Consider the following 16,282-nt stretch of genomic DNA (forward strand, 5'->3'; position numbering starts at 1 on the left):
CTAGCCTAACATAGTTAAAATAACAAAATACATCAGGTTTTGAATAAAAAGCATCACGGGGTTATGAAATCTTGAAGAAATCTCGAAGTTCTTCGTGCCAATCTTCGTTCTTGCGCTCAAAATCCTCTCCAAAAAGTGTTTTTCTACCTCCAATTGCGTTCCCTTCTTTCTAGACATATTTTGGTATTTATATCGCGTGAAAATTTGGTTACCAAAAGAGTTTCAATCGTACACGGAAAGTAAAATTTTCGCGTCAGAATCCTACCATGCGACCGCATGGCTTTAATCCGTACGGCTGCATGGTTATGCCATGTTGTCTCCAGAATTCCCTGCACTCATTTGTGCGACCGTACGAGAGTTTTACCATGCGGCCGCATGGTAGACTCTAACTTTCATTTTCTCCAATTTGGTCCATCTACTTGAATATTTTACTTCTTGGCATCTTTTCTTCATTCTTTCCATTCTATCATCCCAAGATATAATCAATTGGCATTTGGCTTAATCAATTTCTTGATTTGTTCATCGGGTCAACTTTTGAATAATTGCACCTTATTCCCTGAATTTTCACTTTGTATCATTTTAGTCCTTTTTCGCGTCTTTTCTCCTAAATTTCACCATGGTCATCGGTGTTCCTACAATTCACAAATGTAATGAAATTAAGTCACAATTCAATCATTTTACTTGTAATTAAGTCATATTTATGACCTAAATAAGTGTGCAAAAACACACTTATTAGTAAGCAATAAAAATTTATCAGCCGATGAAACTATACCAACGGAGAATTTAACTGAGATACAAGTTTAGATTCGTCACTTCCACCATTCTTGCTCTTGTTACAGTAGCATTTTAATGGTTTGAATTTCAAATCCCAGGATTTCAGCATTCTCAATTAATTAATTTCGTTTTTTATTCTGTATCTAATTGTGGTTTCAATTAAGGGTTAAAATATGGAAAGTTGGGATTATAGTAAAAGTGGGAATTTATTTTAGCAATATAGTAATCCCAACATTTATTTTAGTACAGTAGTAGTAGAAAGTGAAATTTTATTTATATGTAGGGTATTTCTGATTTTTTTCCCTATGTTCAAAGTTTAATATCTCCAAACATTTTTGATTTACAGAAGAAACTTTGAAAAGCTATTTTGTAAATGAATTAATTAAAAGCTATATTACAATCCATTAATATAATTGAAAACATTAATTTCTGTAACGCGGTAGACTAAAAGTCGGGTGAATGGAGATATTTAATTAACTTAAAACCCTAAAATTGAGATAATAGAATTTTTTTTTTTTTCATCTGCAAATTTAGTGTGACCATGAAAAATGTGAAAAGGTTAAGTCTCTTTTGATTACCAAGTCATGAGTAGTGGTCGGCCTTGTTCTGGTGGTTAATGTTTTACTACGATGAGGCATTAATAGCCAAAAGACTCTTTTATTTATAAAGAGCATTTTATGCATAATAAAAAGTATCGTTAAATTTAGAGAGTAATTTTTTTATACACTCCAACAAGCTCTCTACTTTGATTCTTTATTTTGTTATTTCCAATGAACATTTAATAATTTCTCCACATATTTTATTTAAGTATAATTTTTTATATATTAATGACCAATCAATTCAAATGTAATTTGAAAATTTTAAATTGTAGAATTTGAAAATTTGAAATTGTAGAGTATTAAAAATTGTAATGTATTAATTGTAATTATTGTACATTAAGAATAGAGAGTGAGTTTAAATTTGGAAAGTCAAAAGAGAGTCTCTTGAAACACATTTTTAAGTATTAGCTTTCTAAAATAGAGAATATTTTGTGTTTAAAGAGTCTATTAGAGATGCTTTAAGAAATTTAAAGAATTCATATTGCAATTTTGTAAAAGCATTAAATGGATGACTAGCACACCAAGCAATGTTACTGAGACATGAAAGTGAACTCCTTGTAAGCGCAGTATATAGATAACTCTTGTTCTCTGGCCTGATGGAGCACATTCCGTGATTTACCTCATTCACAAAGCTCTAGGGGTGGAGTCGTGGGGCCCTCAAAATTGGGGTTCAACCTTTTTTTTTTTTTTTTTTTTTTATGTTGCAATTGCTCTATTATTTTTACTTTTACAGTTGAAATGATGATGCCAAACATTAAATGCTAAGTCGAATGACTTGGTCATAAATAGAGGAAGAATTGTGACCCCCAATCTCATAAAGTTTTATATTAGAACAACACGTACAGCAGAGAGAATAATATTGAGTAGAGAGGACAGATAAAATATAGAAAATCATACTTTAGTTTTCCTATTATAACTGGAATTAATTATTATTATTATTATCTTTTTCTTTTTTATTTATGACGGGAGAACTCGCAACCCTATCTTTTGGGTGCGCACCAGGTAAATTCTCAGGTGACGCAATAGCCTGTAAACCACGCTAGCCAGATAAATCGCACGAGGCAAGCCTGATGCGACAGATTCGACGGAGAAAGTGTTGGTAGGGGGATCGAACTCATGATCAAAGATCTCCGCGCTCATCTACTCCACCAACTCAATCACCCCAAGACGGGCTTATTAGTATCTTTTTTCATTTAGAGAGAAGGTTGTTATAGCATGTGGTTTTTAATCCAAATTAAATTTGGAGTTTTCCACGTAAAATCTGTGTTCATTTTATTTCCAGTTTTTCTCAATCTCACTTTACCTACATTCTAAATATGAAGCTCAATTTCATAACAAAAAAATAGTAGGATCATACTTGAGCAGGTATCATTTGATATAAACATTCATAAAAATTTGTTCGCGGCTACAAAAAAAATGGTTCTGATTTCATGTGTCATGTATTGCTTCATGCAAAATTTATTTGAATGATGGTACTCAGCTTTACATATACACTAGATATGTTGGAAATCTTTAAATCAAGAACAACCATAATTTTGGAAATAAGGTGTATCCAGCCAATATAGAAACTTACACACATCTACTAGCAGAGAAGGCAAAATTTGTCAAGTTATAATAACCAGTTTCATAAAATCGACTCAAGAAAAAATAGTGATCGACTCACACACTAATAAAAAAAAATTTAATATCCTTAATAATTTCAGCAAATTTTGTGACATTTATTTTCATATTATTTAAGCTTATATATTGGTCATTGGATGCCAAGTCAATATGAGAGCAACATTCCTATTTCCTACTCAAAAAAGCAAAAAAGAAAAAAAATCACAATTATTGAAACTTATCAACTACCACGAGTTATTTATTGTAAAATACAAATCTAAGGGTTGAACCCCAACTTTAAGGGCTTCCATCGTCCTGCTTTTGGGGTTTCGTGAGTGAGATAAATCGTGGGATATGTCTCAGCAAGTCAGAAAACAAGAGCTTGCCCGTACACTAATGTCCACAAAGAGTCCAAGTTCGAATGAAAGCTCTGGCATCGAAGCCTTCAAAAAATTCATCAAGTAATAAACTTAAAAACTTTAAATTATAGAAAATTGGTACCACAATGTTTACAGGTCCACACACAAGTTAAAATTGTCAGGAAACTAAAGGACTTTAATCTAAACCAAAGGAATTTAAACTACCACAAAGATGGGAAAAATTGGCCCCCACGGTTTTCATTGATTATCGTGTCTTAATGAACCGTACGATCTTCACTTGCCCCAAAAGTAGATGTGATATCGTAATTACCACATTCATTTCATTGTTTCGATTTTACATCTCGCAAGTATACGAGTCGTAATAAGTAATATAATGAATTTTTGAGTCCGAATTATCGTTCCTACGATAACTATACTTTAGCGCTTAATCTAAATTTTTTTTCTAACTACCATTCAGCAAAGCAAACAAAAATTTATGTGTTGTGATTTTTACCCTAAATACTTAAACTAATATGAATGCACACATAGATTGATTTCAAATTTAAATCATGAACAGATATGAAGGAAGAATAATTTTACTTATTAATGACCTTTAAGTCTAAAATCAAGATTTAAAATCTAATGTAGTGTTCGATCGAATTCTTCTATTATGTTCAATTCACCCCTCTCGAATTTTCATTGAGCCTGTTTAACTAATTTTATCTGTTATCTCTATGCGAATCAGCTTTAGTTAAACGAAACATTGGTTCTAAGAATTTTTACATGATCGCAATAATCAATATAGTTATCTCTACACCAATTTATCGAATTTTAATATATGGTCTAAATCTCACACTCACCTCTCGATTCGTAATCCTAAACTCACATCTCGATTCATAAAATCATCAAATTAGTGATGCATTAAACTCATAGCAAAATCAACACATGAAAGATAAAAGAATAAGAATCTTGAATAAAAGACATAAAGAGTCCTAATGAGGTTACACCGTTCACCCTAATATTAAATTTAGTTGCTCATGATAATCGAAGAAAAACACATGATTGTTACTAAATGCATCATCGGATTTTTTTTAAGACGGATATAGAAAAAAGAAGTTATTCTTGCACTAAGATCTTCTTCCTCGTATAATCAATGTTTCAGACCGTGAATCTCTTGATATTTTTCTCCCTCAAATTGCACTTTTCAATCAAAGTGTGAAATCCCCTAAAAAATGTCCAAACTTGTGTATGTAGTTGCCTTCCACATTGGTGTTGAATGCAGGGTTTGTATGGATTTCAAATGGGCCAAGTCGTTCCCTAAATACAATTAATGACGACATCATGATGCTACCTCCCTGTTTCTCCACTCTCTTGTGTGGTGCCACAATGCCATACCTCTATCATGGTGGTGTGTGGCGCCACTCGTCCATTCTCTTCATGTTTTGACTCTTTTCCCCTTTCGTCCGTCTTTTCTTCCCAGTCCACGCCAATAACTTTATTTAATGAATTTTTCCGTGTCTTTCACCATCTCAACACTTCTACAAAACAACACTAATGAACATATTAAGAACGTTCACTACTCGTAAAATTTAGCTAACAATCAATTTGAAAATGGAATAAAACTTGTGAGTAAATCAAGCTCGTCGAGTGCCCCCAAACTTAACAGTTTGCTAATCCTTGAACAAACATAAGAAAATGAAATTAACTAAGGATGCAGACAAAGATTTAGCTGGATAGCTCGTCTTTTGGCTCAATATTGAAAAATTATGTCATATTCATGAACGGTTTCAAAATCGCAATGCAGGAGTTAATCTTCCACATATTCAATGCAAAACCGGGGGAATGTGTGTGTGTGAAATCGTGTAACACCGTACATTCACAAGTTGGTTCATTTGCCAACCCACATGGTCATTTATCTCATTTCTTTGCTCATTAGATTCACACACCCTCGAACTTGTTTTCTTTTATTCTCTCACCATAGTGTAATTCTAAAGTTTTGCTTATCAAGTTTCTTATACCACTTTGATTTGGTTTAGCCCAGCCGTTGACGTCAACAATTCATTTATGTGATGATTCTCCCAAGTTATGAGCTCTTCAACAATCTAGTTTGTACTATGTGATTGAAAAATCATAAAATTTTCTTCCAAATTATCACATTAAGCTTCTGTTTGGAGTAGCTAAAAATCATATTTTTGTTAAATTTTGATAAAAATTGATAAAATATAGGTTGAAAAATTGATAGAGTAGTGGATCTATTATAGACAACAAAGAAGATACTGGATTTCTTTGATACCGATTTGTTGTAATAATGGATAAGAAAATAAAATATGACACAATATGAAGTAATTGATCACAATAACTTAAAAACAAAATAATTTGCAGAAGAATTGAGAATTTATTATAATATGGAGAAAGCATAAAAGGATTTTGTCTTTAAAACTTTGTCCAACTTAATCTAAAATACAACGAAGAGATCTATATAGATATATATATATATATATATATATATATATATATATATATATATATATATATATGTATGTATGTATGTATGTATGTATGTATGTATGTATGTATAAGGGCCTGGGTCAAACGAGCCGCCGCCAGCTCTGTATACAAAATTTTGATCACATCGCTCAAGCGATAGACTAGTGGCCAGCTAGTGGAAAAGAGACGAAAATTTCTCCCCGATCTATATCTTGACCTCTTCAAGTTCAACACAAATTTCAAACTCTCAATTAAGTTTTCAAATAGAACTTCAACTAGAACTTGTCAAATAGACTTCAAATAGAATTCCAAAATAGCATTCCAAATAGTATTTTCCTATATTCAACTTTAATTAGAATTCTCAACTATCTTTCAAATAGAATTCGGGTCACGCCTTAATTCTAGCAAATGCCACATTGACACAAGTTTCAATACAATGAAAAAAACTTCAAAGATTCTCCACCTAGATACAAAATTTTGCTGCAAGGAATAAAATTCAACTTTTTAATGAAAAACACAAACGAGATTCTTCATCAAAATTTCCAACTAGAAATATTTACCAAAAGTCTGCCAACCAAGGCAAAACTCAATAGTTGAGTGTTAACAAAATTTCAAGAAATGCTTTGAACACAAAAGTTGCTCAAATCTCGAGCAACAAAATCAAACCTGATTAATAATTACCAAACAAGACTAAAACAAGGCTTGTAACATATTTATCACATCTAAATGCATCAATAGAATTGGCCAGAATCAACACCCTTAATTGCATTCAAACCATAATCTGCTAAATTAGCAACATTGTACCTTGTAGCGGCTTAAAATAAGAAATGCGTATGTTACTAGCAATTGAATACAATGGCACTGACGATAATGATGGAAAAGTGGCATTACCCAAAACTTCTAAACTCAACTGTAATATATTCTTCAAAGAGGACTCCAACGGTATGTAATTCAACTCTAATCTCTCTTGAGTCCTTAAAATATGCTGATTAATCAAAGATTTTGTATAACACTACAAGACATATAACAAAACATGGGCTACTTTATAAATCTCCAGGAATAAACCTTCACTAGTGTACTTGTACCCTTTTAAATCAAGAGTACCCAAGGAGATAAGATTTTCTTCAAATCTGAAATGTGATGCATTGATCAAGTGTTCTAACCGTCTCATCAAATATCTTTATTTTGACCCCACCACTACCAGCTATCCTACATGGTGTTTTATTTCACATTATCACAATACCTTTCAAAATTGTTTCATATATTGAAAATGAATCTCGATTGGAACACATATGAAAAGTTCAAACTGTATGACGAATTCAATTCTCGTCAGTTTTGGAATCGTAGTCAAAAATAAGAAAAAGTTCTCTATTATCATGAGAAATTTCTACAACAATAGCTTCACTTTAAGTATCTAATTGCTTTCTTTTCTATAAAGTTGCAACCAAAGTTTTCTCCTTTTGTAACTTATAGCAACCCTTAAAAAACTGTCCGAATTCTTGCAATAAATTTTGAAGTTTAAGCATCATAGGCTTTTTCAATTTTAGGTGGTACGAGGAAGCAATAAATGCTTAAATATATTCAACATATTATCTTTCACAAGATTTAATTTAATTGTTGAAGGAAGATAAATCATTTCTAACGTCTAAACTCAATAGTCAAAATTGATTTTACAAATTACATAGTAAAAACGAGTTCTCGTCAAACTAAGATAATTATTTGAACTTAATTACATTAAAATCAGTAGGCACCAATGTCCATAAATTCAATCTCTACGTACACATCTTCCAATCAATTCATGTTAAAACTTGATTAGATAGATATTAATTACAAAATATCAAACAACCGCGACAACCTAAATTATAAAGTACTGATAACATGAATGGCTATTTTTGTCCAAAAATTTAACATTGTTTGAGCCCCGTTTTGGGTTAGTAGTATTGGAATAGTAATTTTTTAGAGAACGCATTATTAGAAAATAAGAAAGAAATTCGAATTTATGTATAAAATTATTTTATTATGAGAATGTATACTTGAAAACGAATTTTTGAAAATAAATTTTGGAAAATCGTGGCTCAAACATTGGCGCATTGGCACAGAATAGTGCAGAGTACTGGTGGGAACTACTGTTGTTTCGAGAATTGTCGGATTTTCTTTTTTCCCTTTTTTTTGGGGGTGGGGGGTGTTGGGGGGGGGGTTTAGTTTTCTCACAAGTAGCATAGTATAATTAAATGCAATTTTGTAAAGTAAATTTTTTATTTTTATTTTTATGAATTAGTGTAAAATTTAAGAACCAACAAAAATAATATTCAAATTTATGAGTTCAACAAAAATATTTAACGTGCCAATTTCTTCATTTGGTTGAATTATTTCTTGTAGTGTAACAAAAATAATTTCGACAAAACGTCCCTTGTAAATTTGCAAACTGTAGAAGCCATTTTTCTTTGTCGATGTTGATAACAAATGTTTAAGTTATTAACACGCTCACTAATGCTTTTGTTGATCCATGTTCCAATTTTGTTAAGTCGATATAAATTATTTTATTTATGTTAACGAACCTTAATTAGGCTGCTGATGAATCTTAGAAGACTAGCAAATTTATAAAAAGGTAGAATGACTAATTATATTGATATGTATTTGTGCTGTAATTATTCGTAATTTTGCAGTTTATCACACTGAGTTTTTTTGGCTCCATCACTAGGAAAAATGAAAAATGAAAAATGATAATGAGCTCGAAAGAATAAGATACTTATTTTGAAATAAATAGATTATATGAGAAGGGTTTTTGATATCACACATAGACACAAAATCCAAAGAAGAAATTGTGTCAAAATTGTATACTCACTTATGGCCTTTTTGTCTAAACCATGCCTAATCACCTGTGGTAAAAACAACCACACGCCCGTGACTCCTACAAATGCCACCGTCATCGGCCCCGAAACCAACCTGTGCAACCGCCAACGGCCGCCCAATGCCTTTTTCACGGCCATCTCGAGGGCCACACAAATCCCATGAAGAACAAAGAACCTCGTCACCTCCCATGTGGGATATGCACCTGATAAGTAATAATAAATCACCTCATGCATGAGACCAGACACCAAGAATGTGGCCATGGTGGCCGAAGGCCGCGCCCAATTGCTGCCTAAAATACGTGTAGAAATACTGTGTACAGGTTGATATACGGCAGTGCGTAGAATACTGCTGACGGTGAGGTTCCATCTACGGCCCCAAAAGTCTTGCAGTGATGTGGCCAAATATGGCTCGTTGAACTGTGGCTTCAGATCCAGTCCAAGAATGGCCCTCACCGGAACTGCGGTAATGGCTAAAATCACCTCGAGAGCAAGATAAAGATGGCAACAATACAGAGTAAATAATATATACGGATGCACATTCTCCATGTACTCGTATATACGAGTAAATATAGCCAGAAGAGCAACCTTAACAGCAGACGCAACTGGTTGATGATAGACTTTGGCATTTGATTTGCAAGATGAGTTGTGCTTGGTTTCGACGGGAAGGAGCGCTATGGAGATGAAATGGAAGAGGGACAAAGGCGGCGTCGCGTATAGAGGGCCTTGATCGAAGGAGAAGAGAAGGAGCTTGAAGTTTCCAAGCCAAACAAGGTATAAAATAGTAGCAGCACCAATGTGGATGGAGGTGAGATGGAGCGGGAGGGTGGTGAACAGATAGATGACGGGGAGGAGAGAGAATAACCTGGTGGCGCCACCACGTAGGCGGACCGAGATGCAGTAGCAGTAAATCATAGATAAAATTGCAGTGAACCACACCTTGATGAAGCTTTGGATTTCAGGATCCATGCTGAATATTGTATTCAAGCACATACTGAAATGCATGTAGTTAATTAATAGTACTACTAATTCAAACTGTCGAAGCAGCAAAATTCATTGCTTCACATTTATTTCATATCAACCATCAACTAACTACTGAGAAACAGGTAGCCAAGAATGAATGATTAAGAAAATGACTTGTCTACTTCAACAGTTGATACAAAGCTGGAAAAGTGGATATGTGATTACAGGTTACCTGTGTGCTAACTACTTATGTTAGTGAACAAAAGAACGAATTATGCTTCTTTTACACTTATGGTTGACACTATCTTTTACATTCTGTCTATTGTGGCGAAAATTTAGCTACTGATTGGGAAAAGTATAGTTAAAATCAATGTATGAACCAACCATATATTTTATGGAATTTACAATTTTCATTAACTTTTCAACCACACATTTTATTTGGTCATCTTTGACCTCCTCGTCCCATTTTTTTTTTTAAATCAAAACTCATTTTTAATCAGACATTCTCCAAAAATTACTATTAGAAAAATCCAATTTTCTCTGAAAATGGGGCCCAAAAAGTATCATACTTTTAATAAAGCCCCTGTTTGGTATAGAAAAAAATCAAATTTTTAGCTGATTTGATAAAAATTTAAAGAATGTGTAGTTGAAAAATTATGGATCCATGAAATGCATGATCGATGATAGATATGGAGGAGGCAGTACTGGGCTGTAGTCTAGTGCTGCGCGCCCATCTGTCATCATTCTCTCGTACAGTTGCCGACATCCACCCATCATTGGCATCCAAATAACTTCATCAAATGAAAGAATCTATGGAGGTCGCCGACAACTTCTTCAGCGGCAAATTGATCGTCGCTCAGGGACAACTGAGCATCGTCGGCTCAGATAGTAGAGACAGAGGGAGAAACAAAGTAACCATTGGAGAATATTAACTAATCATTGTCGGCAACTTAACAGTATGGATGTAATTTATATCTATATTTCAAAATTAGAAATTGAAAAATAACCCCTTGTGTAATTTACAGGATACCCAACTAACAAATAATTTCAATTCTTACTAATGCATCTACTTAATTGAATTTGTGACCAATTCGAAAAACAGAGGTCGAAGATATCAATGGCATGTGAGCAAATCTCCTGAATTTGTGATCTGTGACATATACACTTTGACATATGACCCATTACCTGTGACTTGTGACCCTATGGACATTGAACTATGACCAATTTTAATTGATCTGTGATATGTGGATATTGGTATGTGACCAATTTTAATTGAACCGTGACCTACTCATAATGATCTGTGGATATTGATATGTGGTCTACACATGGTGACCATTAATCTATGACCTATACAATATAACACGTAACTTGTGGTCTGTGATTTGCAACATTCAAACATGATTTGTGACTTGTGAATATTTATATGTGACCAATGCACAATAAACTGTGGTCTAGTACATGTGACTTGTGACCTATCATCACTACCGACACCACCAACAAATATCAAAACAGTATTTGACATACCATATATGAACATGTGACCACCACCAATGCCATAAGTACCGCCATCTCAAAAACCACTACCACAAAACCACTTTAAGAACTACCACAACACCATCACAAAAACACCTTAAAGACTACCACAAAACCACCTTAAAAACCATCACAAAATCGTTGCAAAATCACCACAAAATTACCAAAAACCACCACATAAAGTGAGACAAAACCATCACAAAAATAACCAAAAATCAACACACAAATTGCCGCAAACCACCTCAAAATCATTGTAGTGGCAATTTATGCCCTAATCGTAAAATTGGAAAAGTAGGATCTTAGAAGTTGAATTCTACTTTCTACTTGTAGAGAGAGTAGAAGAGAAATAGTAGAAAGAGGGACTGTAAAGCCAAAATGGTAAAGAGAGAACATAGAGATATATTAATAGGGAGAAATGAGAGTGGGGGATAAGTTAGAGAGAGATGAAATTGGGATTAAATCAGGCCCTGAGTGAGTTAGAAGATGGTGTATAATTTAATTTTATATTAATATTAAAATATAGAATTACCACTTGATTTTTGAATAAACAAACCCTCAACTTGTTTTTTGAATTGTAATCTTTAAAACATCGTGCTAGTATAATTTCCACTTTACTTTTCCCTGTACGTCTATTTGGCCCTTTTTTGGTGGGAAATCTAATCAGATATTTAATATATTTTGATAAAAGTTGATGAAATGTGTATTTAAAAAGTTGTGGGTCCTATAAAATGTGTGGTTAAAATTACTCGATGACTTTGATTTAAATTAAAATGTAGATTTTAATTTTCATCAAACATGGGCTAGAATTGCAAATCTGTAGTGAAATTGAAATTCAAAATCCCCAAATGTATGGAACCCTAAAACTCTAGCCATATTGAAGTCGGTGACCACTTGTTTGCCACCATAAACCGGAGTTGATGAGCACCTTTGACTTTAAGCCTTTAATCAGTATGCAACATGTGCAACTTTAAATACTTTTATCAATTTTTGGGAATGCACTTTGCTGTGATCTATAAATGCCTAAATTTATTGATGGATTTGTATATGAATTATGTGATTGGTTTGGCTTCATAGATAAAAATTGAAACTTTCCATGTGCTTTCTTTTTTTTTTCTATTCTCTAATGTAGCAATATAATTTTAATGCATTCTTCACGTTCCTTTCAATGTGTTGAAGGTTGAAAAAGTGGGCAAAGGTTCATATGGAGGTATACATGAGGTTTTCACTCTTTTGGTAAATTTTATTACTACGTAGCTAGCTTAAACTTGAGCTCTTTTTCTTTTTCTTTTCAATTGTTGTATTTATTTTTATATTCTAACCTGGTATCTCTTCTGACTTTCTCTAGCGTTCTTGAATTTGTGCATAAAATCTTTGGCATCTTTTGTTGTTGCTCCTATTTGAGGCTCGCTTGCTCCAATTTCACATTTAATTTGATTCCGCCATAAACTATGCACCTCACGTACTTCGCTTGGCTTTTAGCACCTTAAATTGCATTTTATATTTGAATTTAGGCTGGTTAAGGGTTCGTTGAATTTGTTGTTAGAATTTTGACTGGTTATGATATTACTGAGCTCTTGTTTGAGCTCCATTTTTATTCTAAGAATGTATTTTAGAATAGTGGACTGATAAAGCGTGTGTGGTTAGAAGATAAGGAAAAAATTTGGGTTTACGTGTAATATATCTTTATTGAAAAATGTATGGTTAAAAAAAGAGAGAGAAAACAATGTATTTTGAAAATAATGAGAATCAAACAAGGGTTGAATTGTTAGATAAGCAGTTGGATTGTTGTTGGATTATTTTTGGATTATTGGGCGATTGAAATGTTTTTGTTATTATGCATTTAGTACATCATCTTAGGTTTTACATCTATTTAACAAATAAAGCTAAGAAGATCTAGTAGAACATTTTATAGTGATATCTAGATTTATACTTGCTTGAATAACTAGCCCACTTTGTCACGAGTATCATGAGCTTAACTTCTAATGACTTTTGGCTTGAATTCGTGGAAAACTTTTAATTTTCAGCCCACCATAATGACTTTTTCTGGCTCCATCCCTGTTTATAGTTATAATTAGTTGTTGACTTTTACTTAAAATCATAATCCATTTTTTAAACTGAACCAAATTGGGGCAAAATCTACTAAAAGTATGAATTTTAGCAAAATCAAACACGTATATGCATTTGCAACTGTGAATACTATTATATATTCTAATTTCTGAAAAGTCAATTTTTGCAAACATTGTATTTCGGATTATTATTCGACAATTCCTCTTTTTTTTTTTTTATTGCTGACACACGTTAATTGAAAATGAGTTTGAGAAAAAAAAATGAATTTTTAGAGAATAAGGGTCAAACAGGAATTTGGTAGAGATTAAAACCAGATTGTTAGTAGATTTTGTGTGGTTAAAAAGTAGTGGATCTCATGATATGTTTTGTTAAAGTTAATTGTTGACTTTAACTTGAAATTTGAATTCAAACCTAACGGTGGATTAATGACATGTTTAGAATATATTTGACAATTACTTCAATATGTTTGTATTCTTGTTTAGATATACATGGCATCTTAGGCATCCATTCTTCAAGACTTTGTACCAGTTCCATACGACCGTAGGAGATCCGAGAGAAACAGTAGAGTTGAGTTTATGGGCTACTGGAAAAAACTGGGCTTTAAAGTCCAAATATGTAACATGCTTTGAAATAGGAGAGACGAAGACAATATGTTAGGAATCTTCAATTTAATACGACAATGAGAGGCTTGATGCAATTGAACTCAAGCACAATTAATGTTCTAGGTTAACCAGTTGTTAGGTGTATCTGTCTATTTAGATATGTACTAAGTCACAATACACATAAATTATATGAATATGACATCAATATCATCAAACCAAAATGAAAGAATTTTTGAGTTTGAAGTATAGGAAAGTTCAGTTATCGAAAGTTCGATTTTTTTTTTAATTTACTTATCAGACTTGAAATTGGTTTTATTATATTACCTATGAAGAGCATTTTTAAGCAAAACACTATCAAAGTTCGTCGTATTTAGGCCTACAACTGGATTCCATGGGGGTTTAGATTCTTCAAACCTGTTTTATTAGTTATTAAAATTATACAAGTGGGAGGGGAGGAATTTGAGAACCTTGCCTCCAGAGCTGGAATCGAGAAGTAGTGCACTATAATTATTTATTTATAACCAGCATAAGTACAGTAATCTATTGAAATCCATCAAACACTAATGGAATGTGTGATTAAAAGGTTATGAATAATTGAACTTTTCTATGAATGACGCTACTATGAGGCTGAGGTAGGGATATCAACGAGTCGAGTCGAGTCGAGCCGGCTTGCGAGCTGAAATTTTAGGCTCGGGTTCGACTCAAGTAAAATGATCAAACTTTGTAGGTTCGGCCAAAAAAATAAGGTTCAACCTGAGCCGGGCAGGCTCGATTTTGGTGTTTTTTTTTTCTTTTTTTTTTCCCTTCTATTTTATATAGAAAGAGGTTGCTGCCTTAATTAAAATGGTAGCAACCATGTGCCTTAATATTAATTAAGGCAGCAAGCCACCAGCTGCCTATTTTAGGTTGATGTCATTAAAATAAATTTTTTTTTTTTTTTAAATATAGGCTTGTGAGCCTGAGCTGGCAAGCCACATGGGCTTTGCCCGACACCTCAAAATGGGGCTCGGCTCGAGCCTTGGCTTGGTTCTTCTGAGCCTCGAGTTGGGTGGGCTTGAGTTTTTTTGAGCGGAGCTGCAGGTAGTCTAAGTCGACGAACTCAATTGCCATTCCTAAGCTGAGGTTGGCCAAAAATATTTATCTTTCCCTATCCACTCAACCTCTAACTCATAATCCACACTCGAAACTAATCTCATTTGCCTTGACTAGAGAGTTACAGCCATCACATCCGAGCTACAACCACATAAGCAATAGTCATTGTGTTGTGATTATATTGTTCAAAACCAACAACAATGAATAAAAAAAAAGGGTCCATGCGACCGCATGGCTAGGCCGAAACAAAATGGTCTCGGCATGGGTGAACCATGCGACCACATGGGTTTGTACCATGTGCTCGCATGGTACATATTTTTTGACCTTTTTTGGTCGTTTTTTACCGTTGCAAATTTGAATTTGGTGACTTTTCACTTGATTTTTTGGCACCATTTCATACTTCTGGTCGATGACTATATATTGGAGAGCCATGTTTGAGGGAAACAAGTAAGAAAAATATCTTGTAATCCATACTTTGTTCCAAGAAAAATCAAATCCCGACTTATATTCATATCCTCGTGTTCTTCAAGTTTTGGAGAATTTCATCTTGTGCTTTGGTGAAATTCTTTACAAGACTTGTTATAATCCTTCAAACCATTTTTCGGAATACGTTTTAGCATCTCAAATACATCGGAGAAGGAGCAAATAACGTTTGAGGACAGCGATCCCGCGTTCGAGCTTTCACATTTGTTGATATAAATTTTGTTTTTGATCCATCTTGTTGCCATATTTTCTTGTGATTTTCTTTTTTGTTTCTTCTCCATCTCCCAATTATCTCCAATAATCTCAAATGTTAATTTCTTGCAATGGAGAACGAGACTACAATGGCAACCATCAAACTTATGAATCAAAACTTGGTGCGGTTGGATCGGTTCGATGGTACAAACTTCACTCGGTGGCAAGATAAATTGAAATTTCTACTTACTGCATTGAAGATCTTCTATATTTTGGATCCAGAATTGGCTCCACTACCGGAACCAACAAATGGAGAGACCGAGGTAGTCAAGGCTGAAAGACAGAAACGACAAGAAGATGAATTGATATGTCGTGGTCACATACTAAATGCTTTGTCGGACCATTTATATGACTTATACACAAACACAACTTCTGCAAAGAAAATCTGGGAAGCATTGGAGAGTAAGTACAAAGCAGAAGAGGAAGGTACCAAGATGTTTCTAATTTCTAAATACTTCGACTTTAAATTTCTTGATAATATCCCTCTTCTTCCCCAAGTACACGAATTGCAAGTCATTGTTAACAAACTAAAAGCGATAAAGATTGAAATCCCAGAGACCTTTCAAGTGGGAGCCATAATTGCTAAACTCCCAGGGGTTTGGAAAGGATACCAAAAGAAGATC

At 33.6% G+C, this 16,282-nt stretch overlaps 1 protein-coding gene across 1 annotated transcript; it reads right to left on the bottom strand.

Annotated features, from left to right (window-relative positions):
* Positions 1-8,545: 8,545 nt before the first annotated feature.
* Positions 8,546-9,900, bottom strand: LOC111395755 (long-chain-alcohol O-fatty-acyltransferase-like). Its single transcript, XM_023021889.1, has one exon. The coding sequence runs from the start codon at positions 9,670-9,672 to the stop codon at positions 8,587-8,589; it is 1,086 nt and encodes a 361-aa protein (XP_022877657.1). The 5' UTR covers positions 9,673-9,900; the 3' UTR covers positions 8,546-8,586.
* Between the last annotated feature and the right edge of the window lie 6,382 nt (positions 9,901-16,282).

The sequence above is a fragment of the Olea europaea genome, chromosome 6, assembly GCF_002742605.1.
Source record: "Olea europaea var. sylvestris chromosome 6, O_europaea_v1, whole genome shotgun sequence".
Taxonomy (NCBI): Eukaryota; Viridiplantae; Streptophyta; class Magnoliopsida; order Lamiales; family Oleaceae; genus Olea; species Olea europaea.

What these genes read in the sequence shown, in the direction of transcription:
- LOC111395755 (XM_023021889.1), bottom strand. Translation starts at nt 9,672, where the DNA reads ATGCATTTCAGTATGTGCTTGAATACAATATTCAGCATGGATCCTGAA.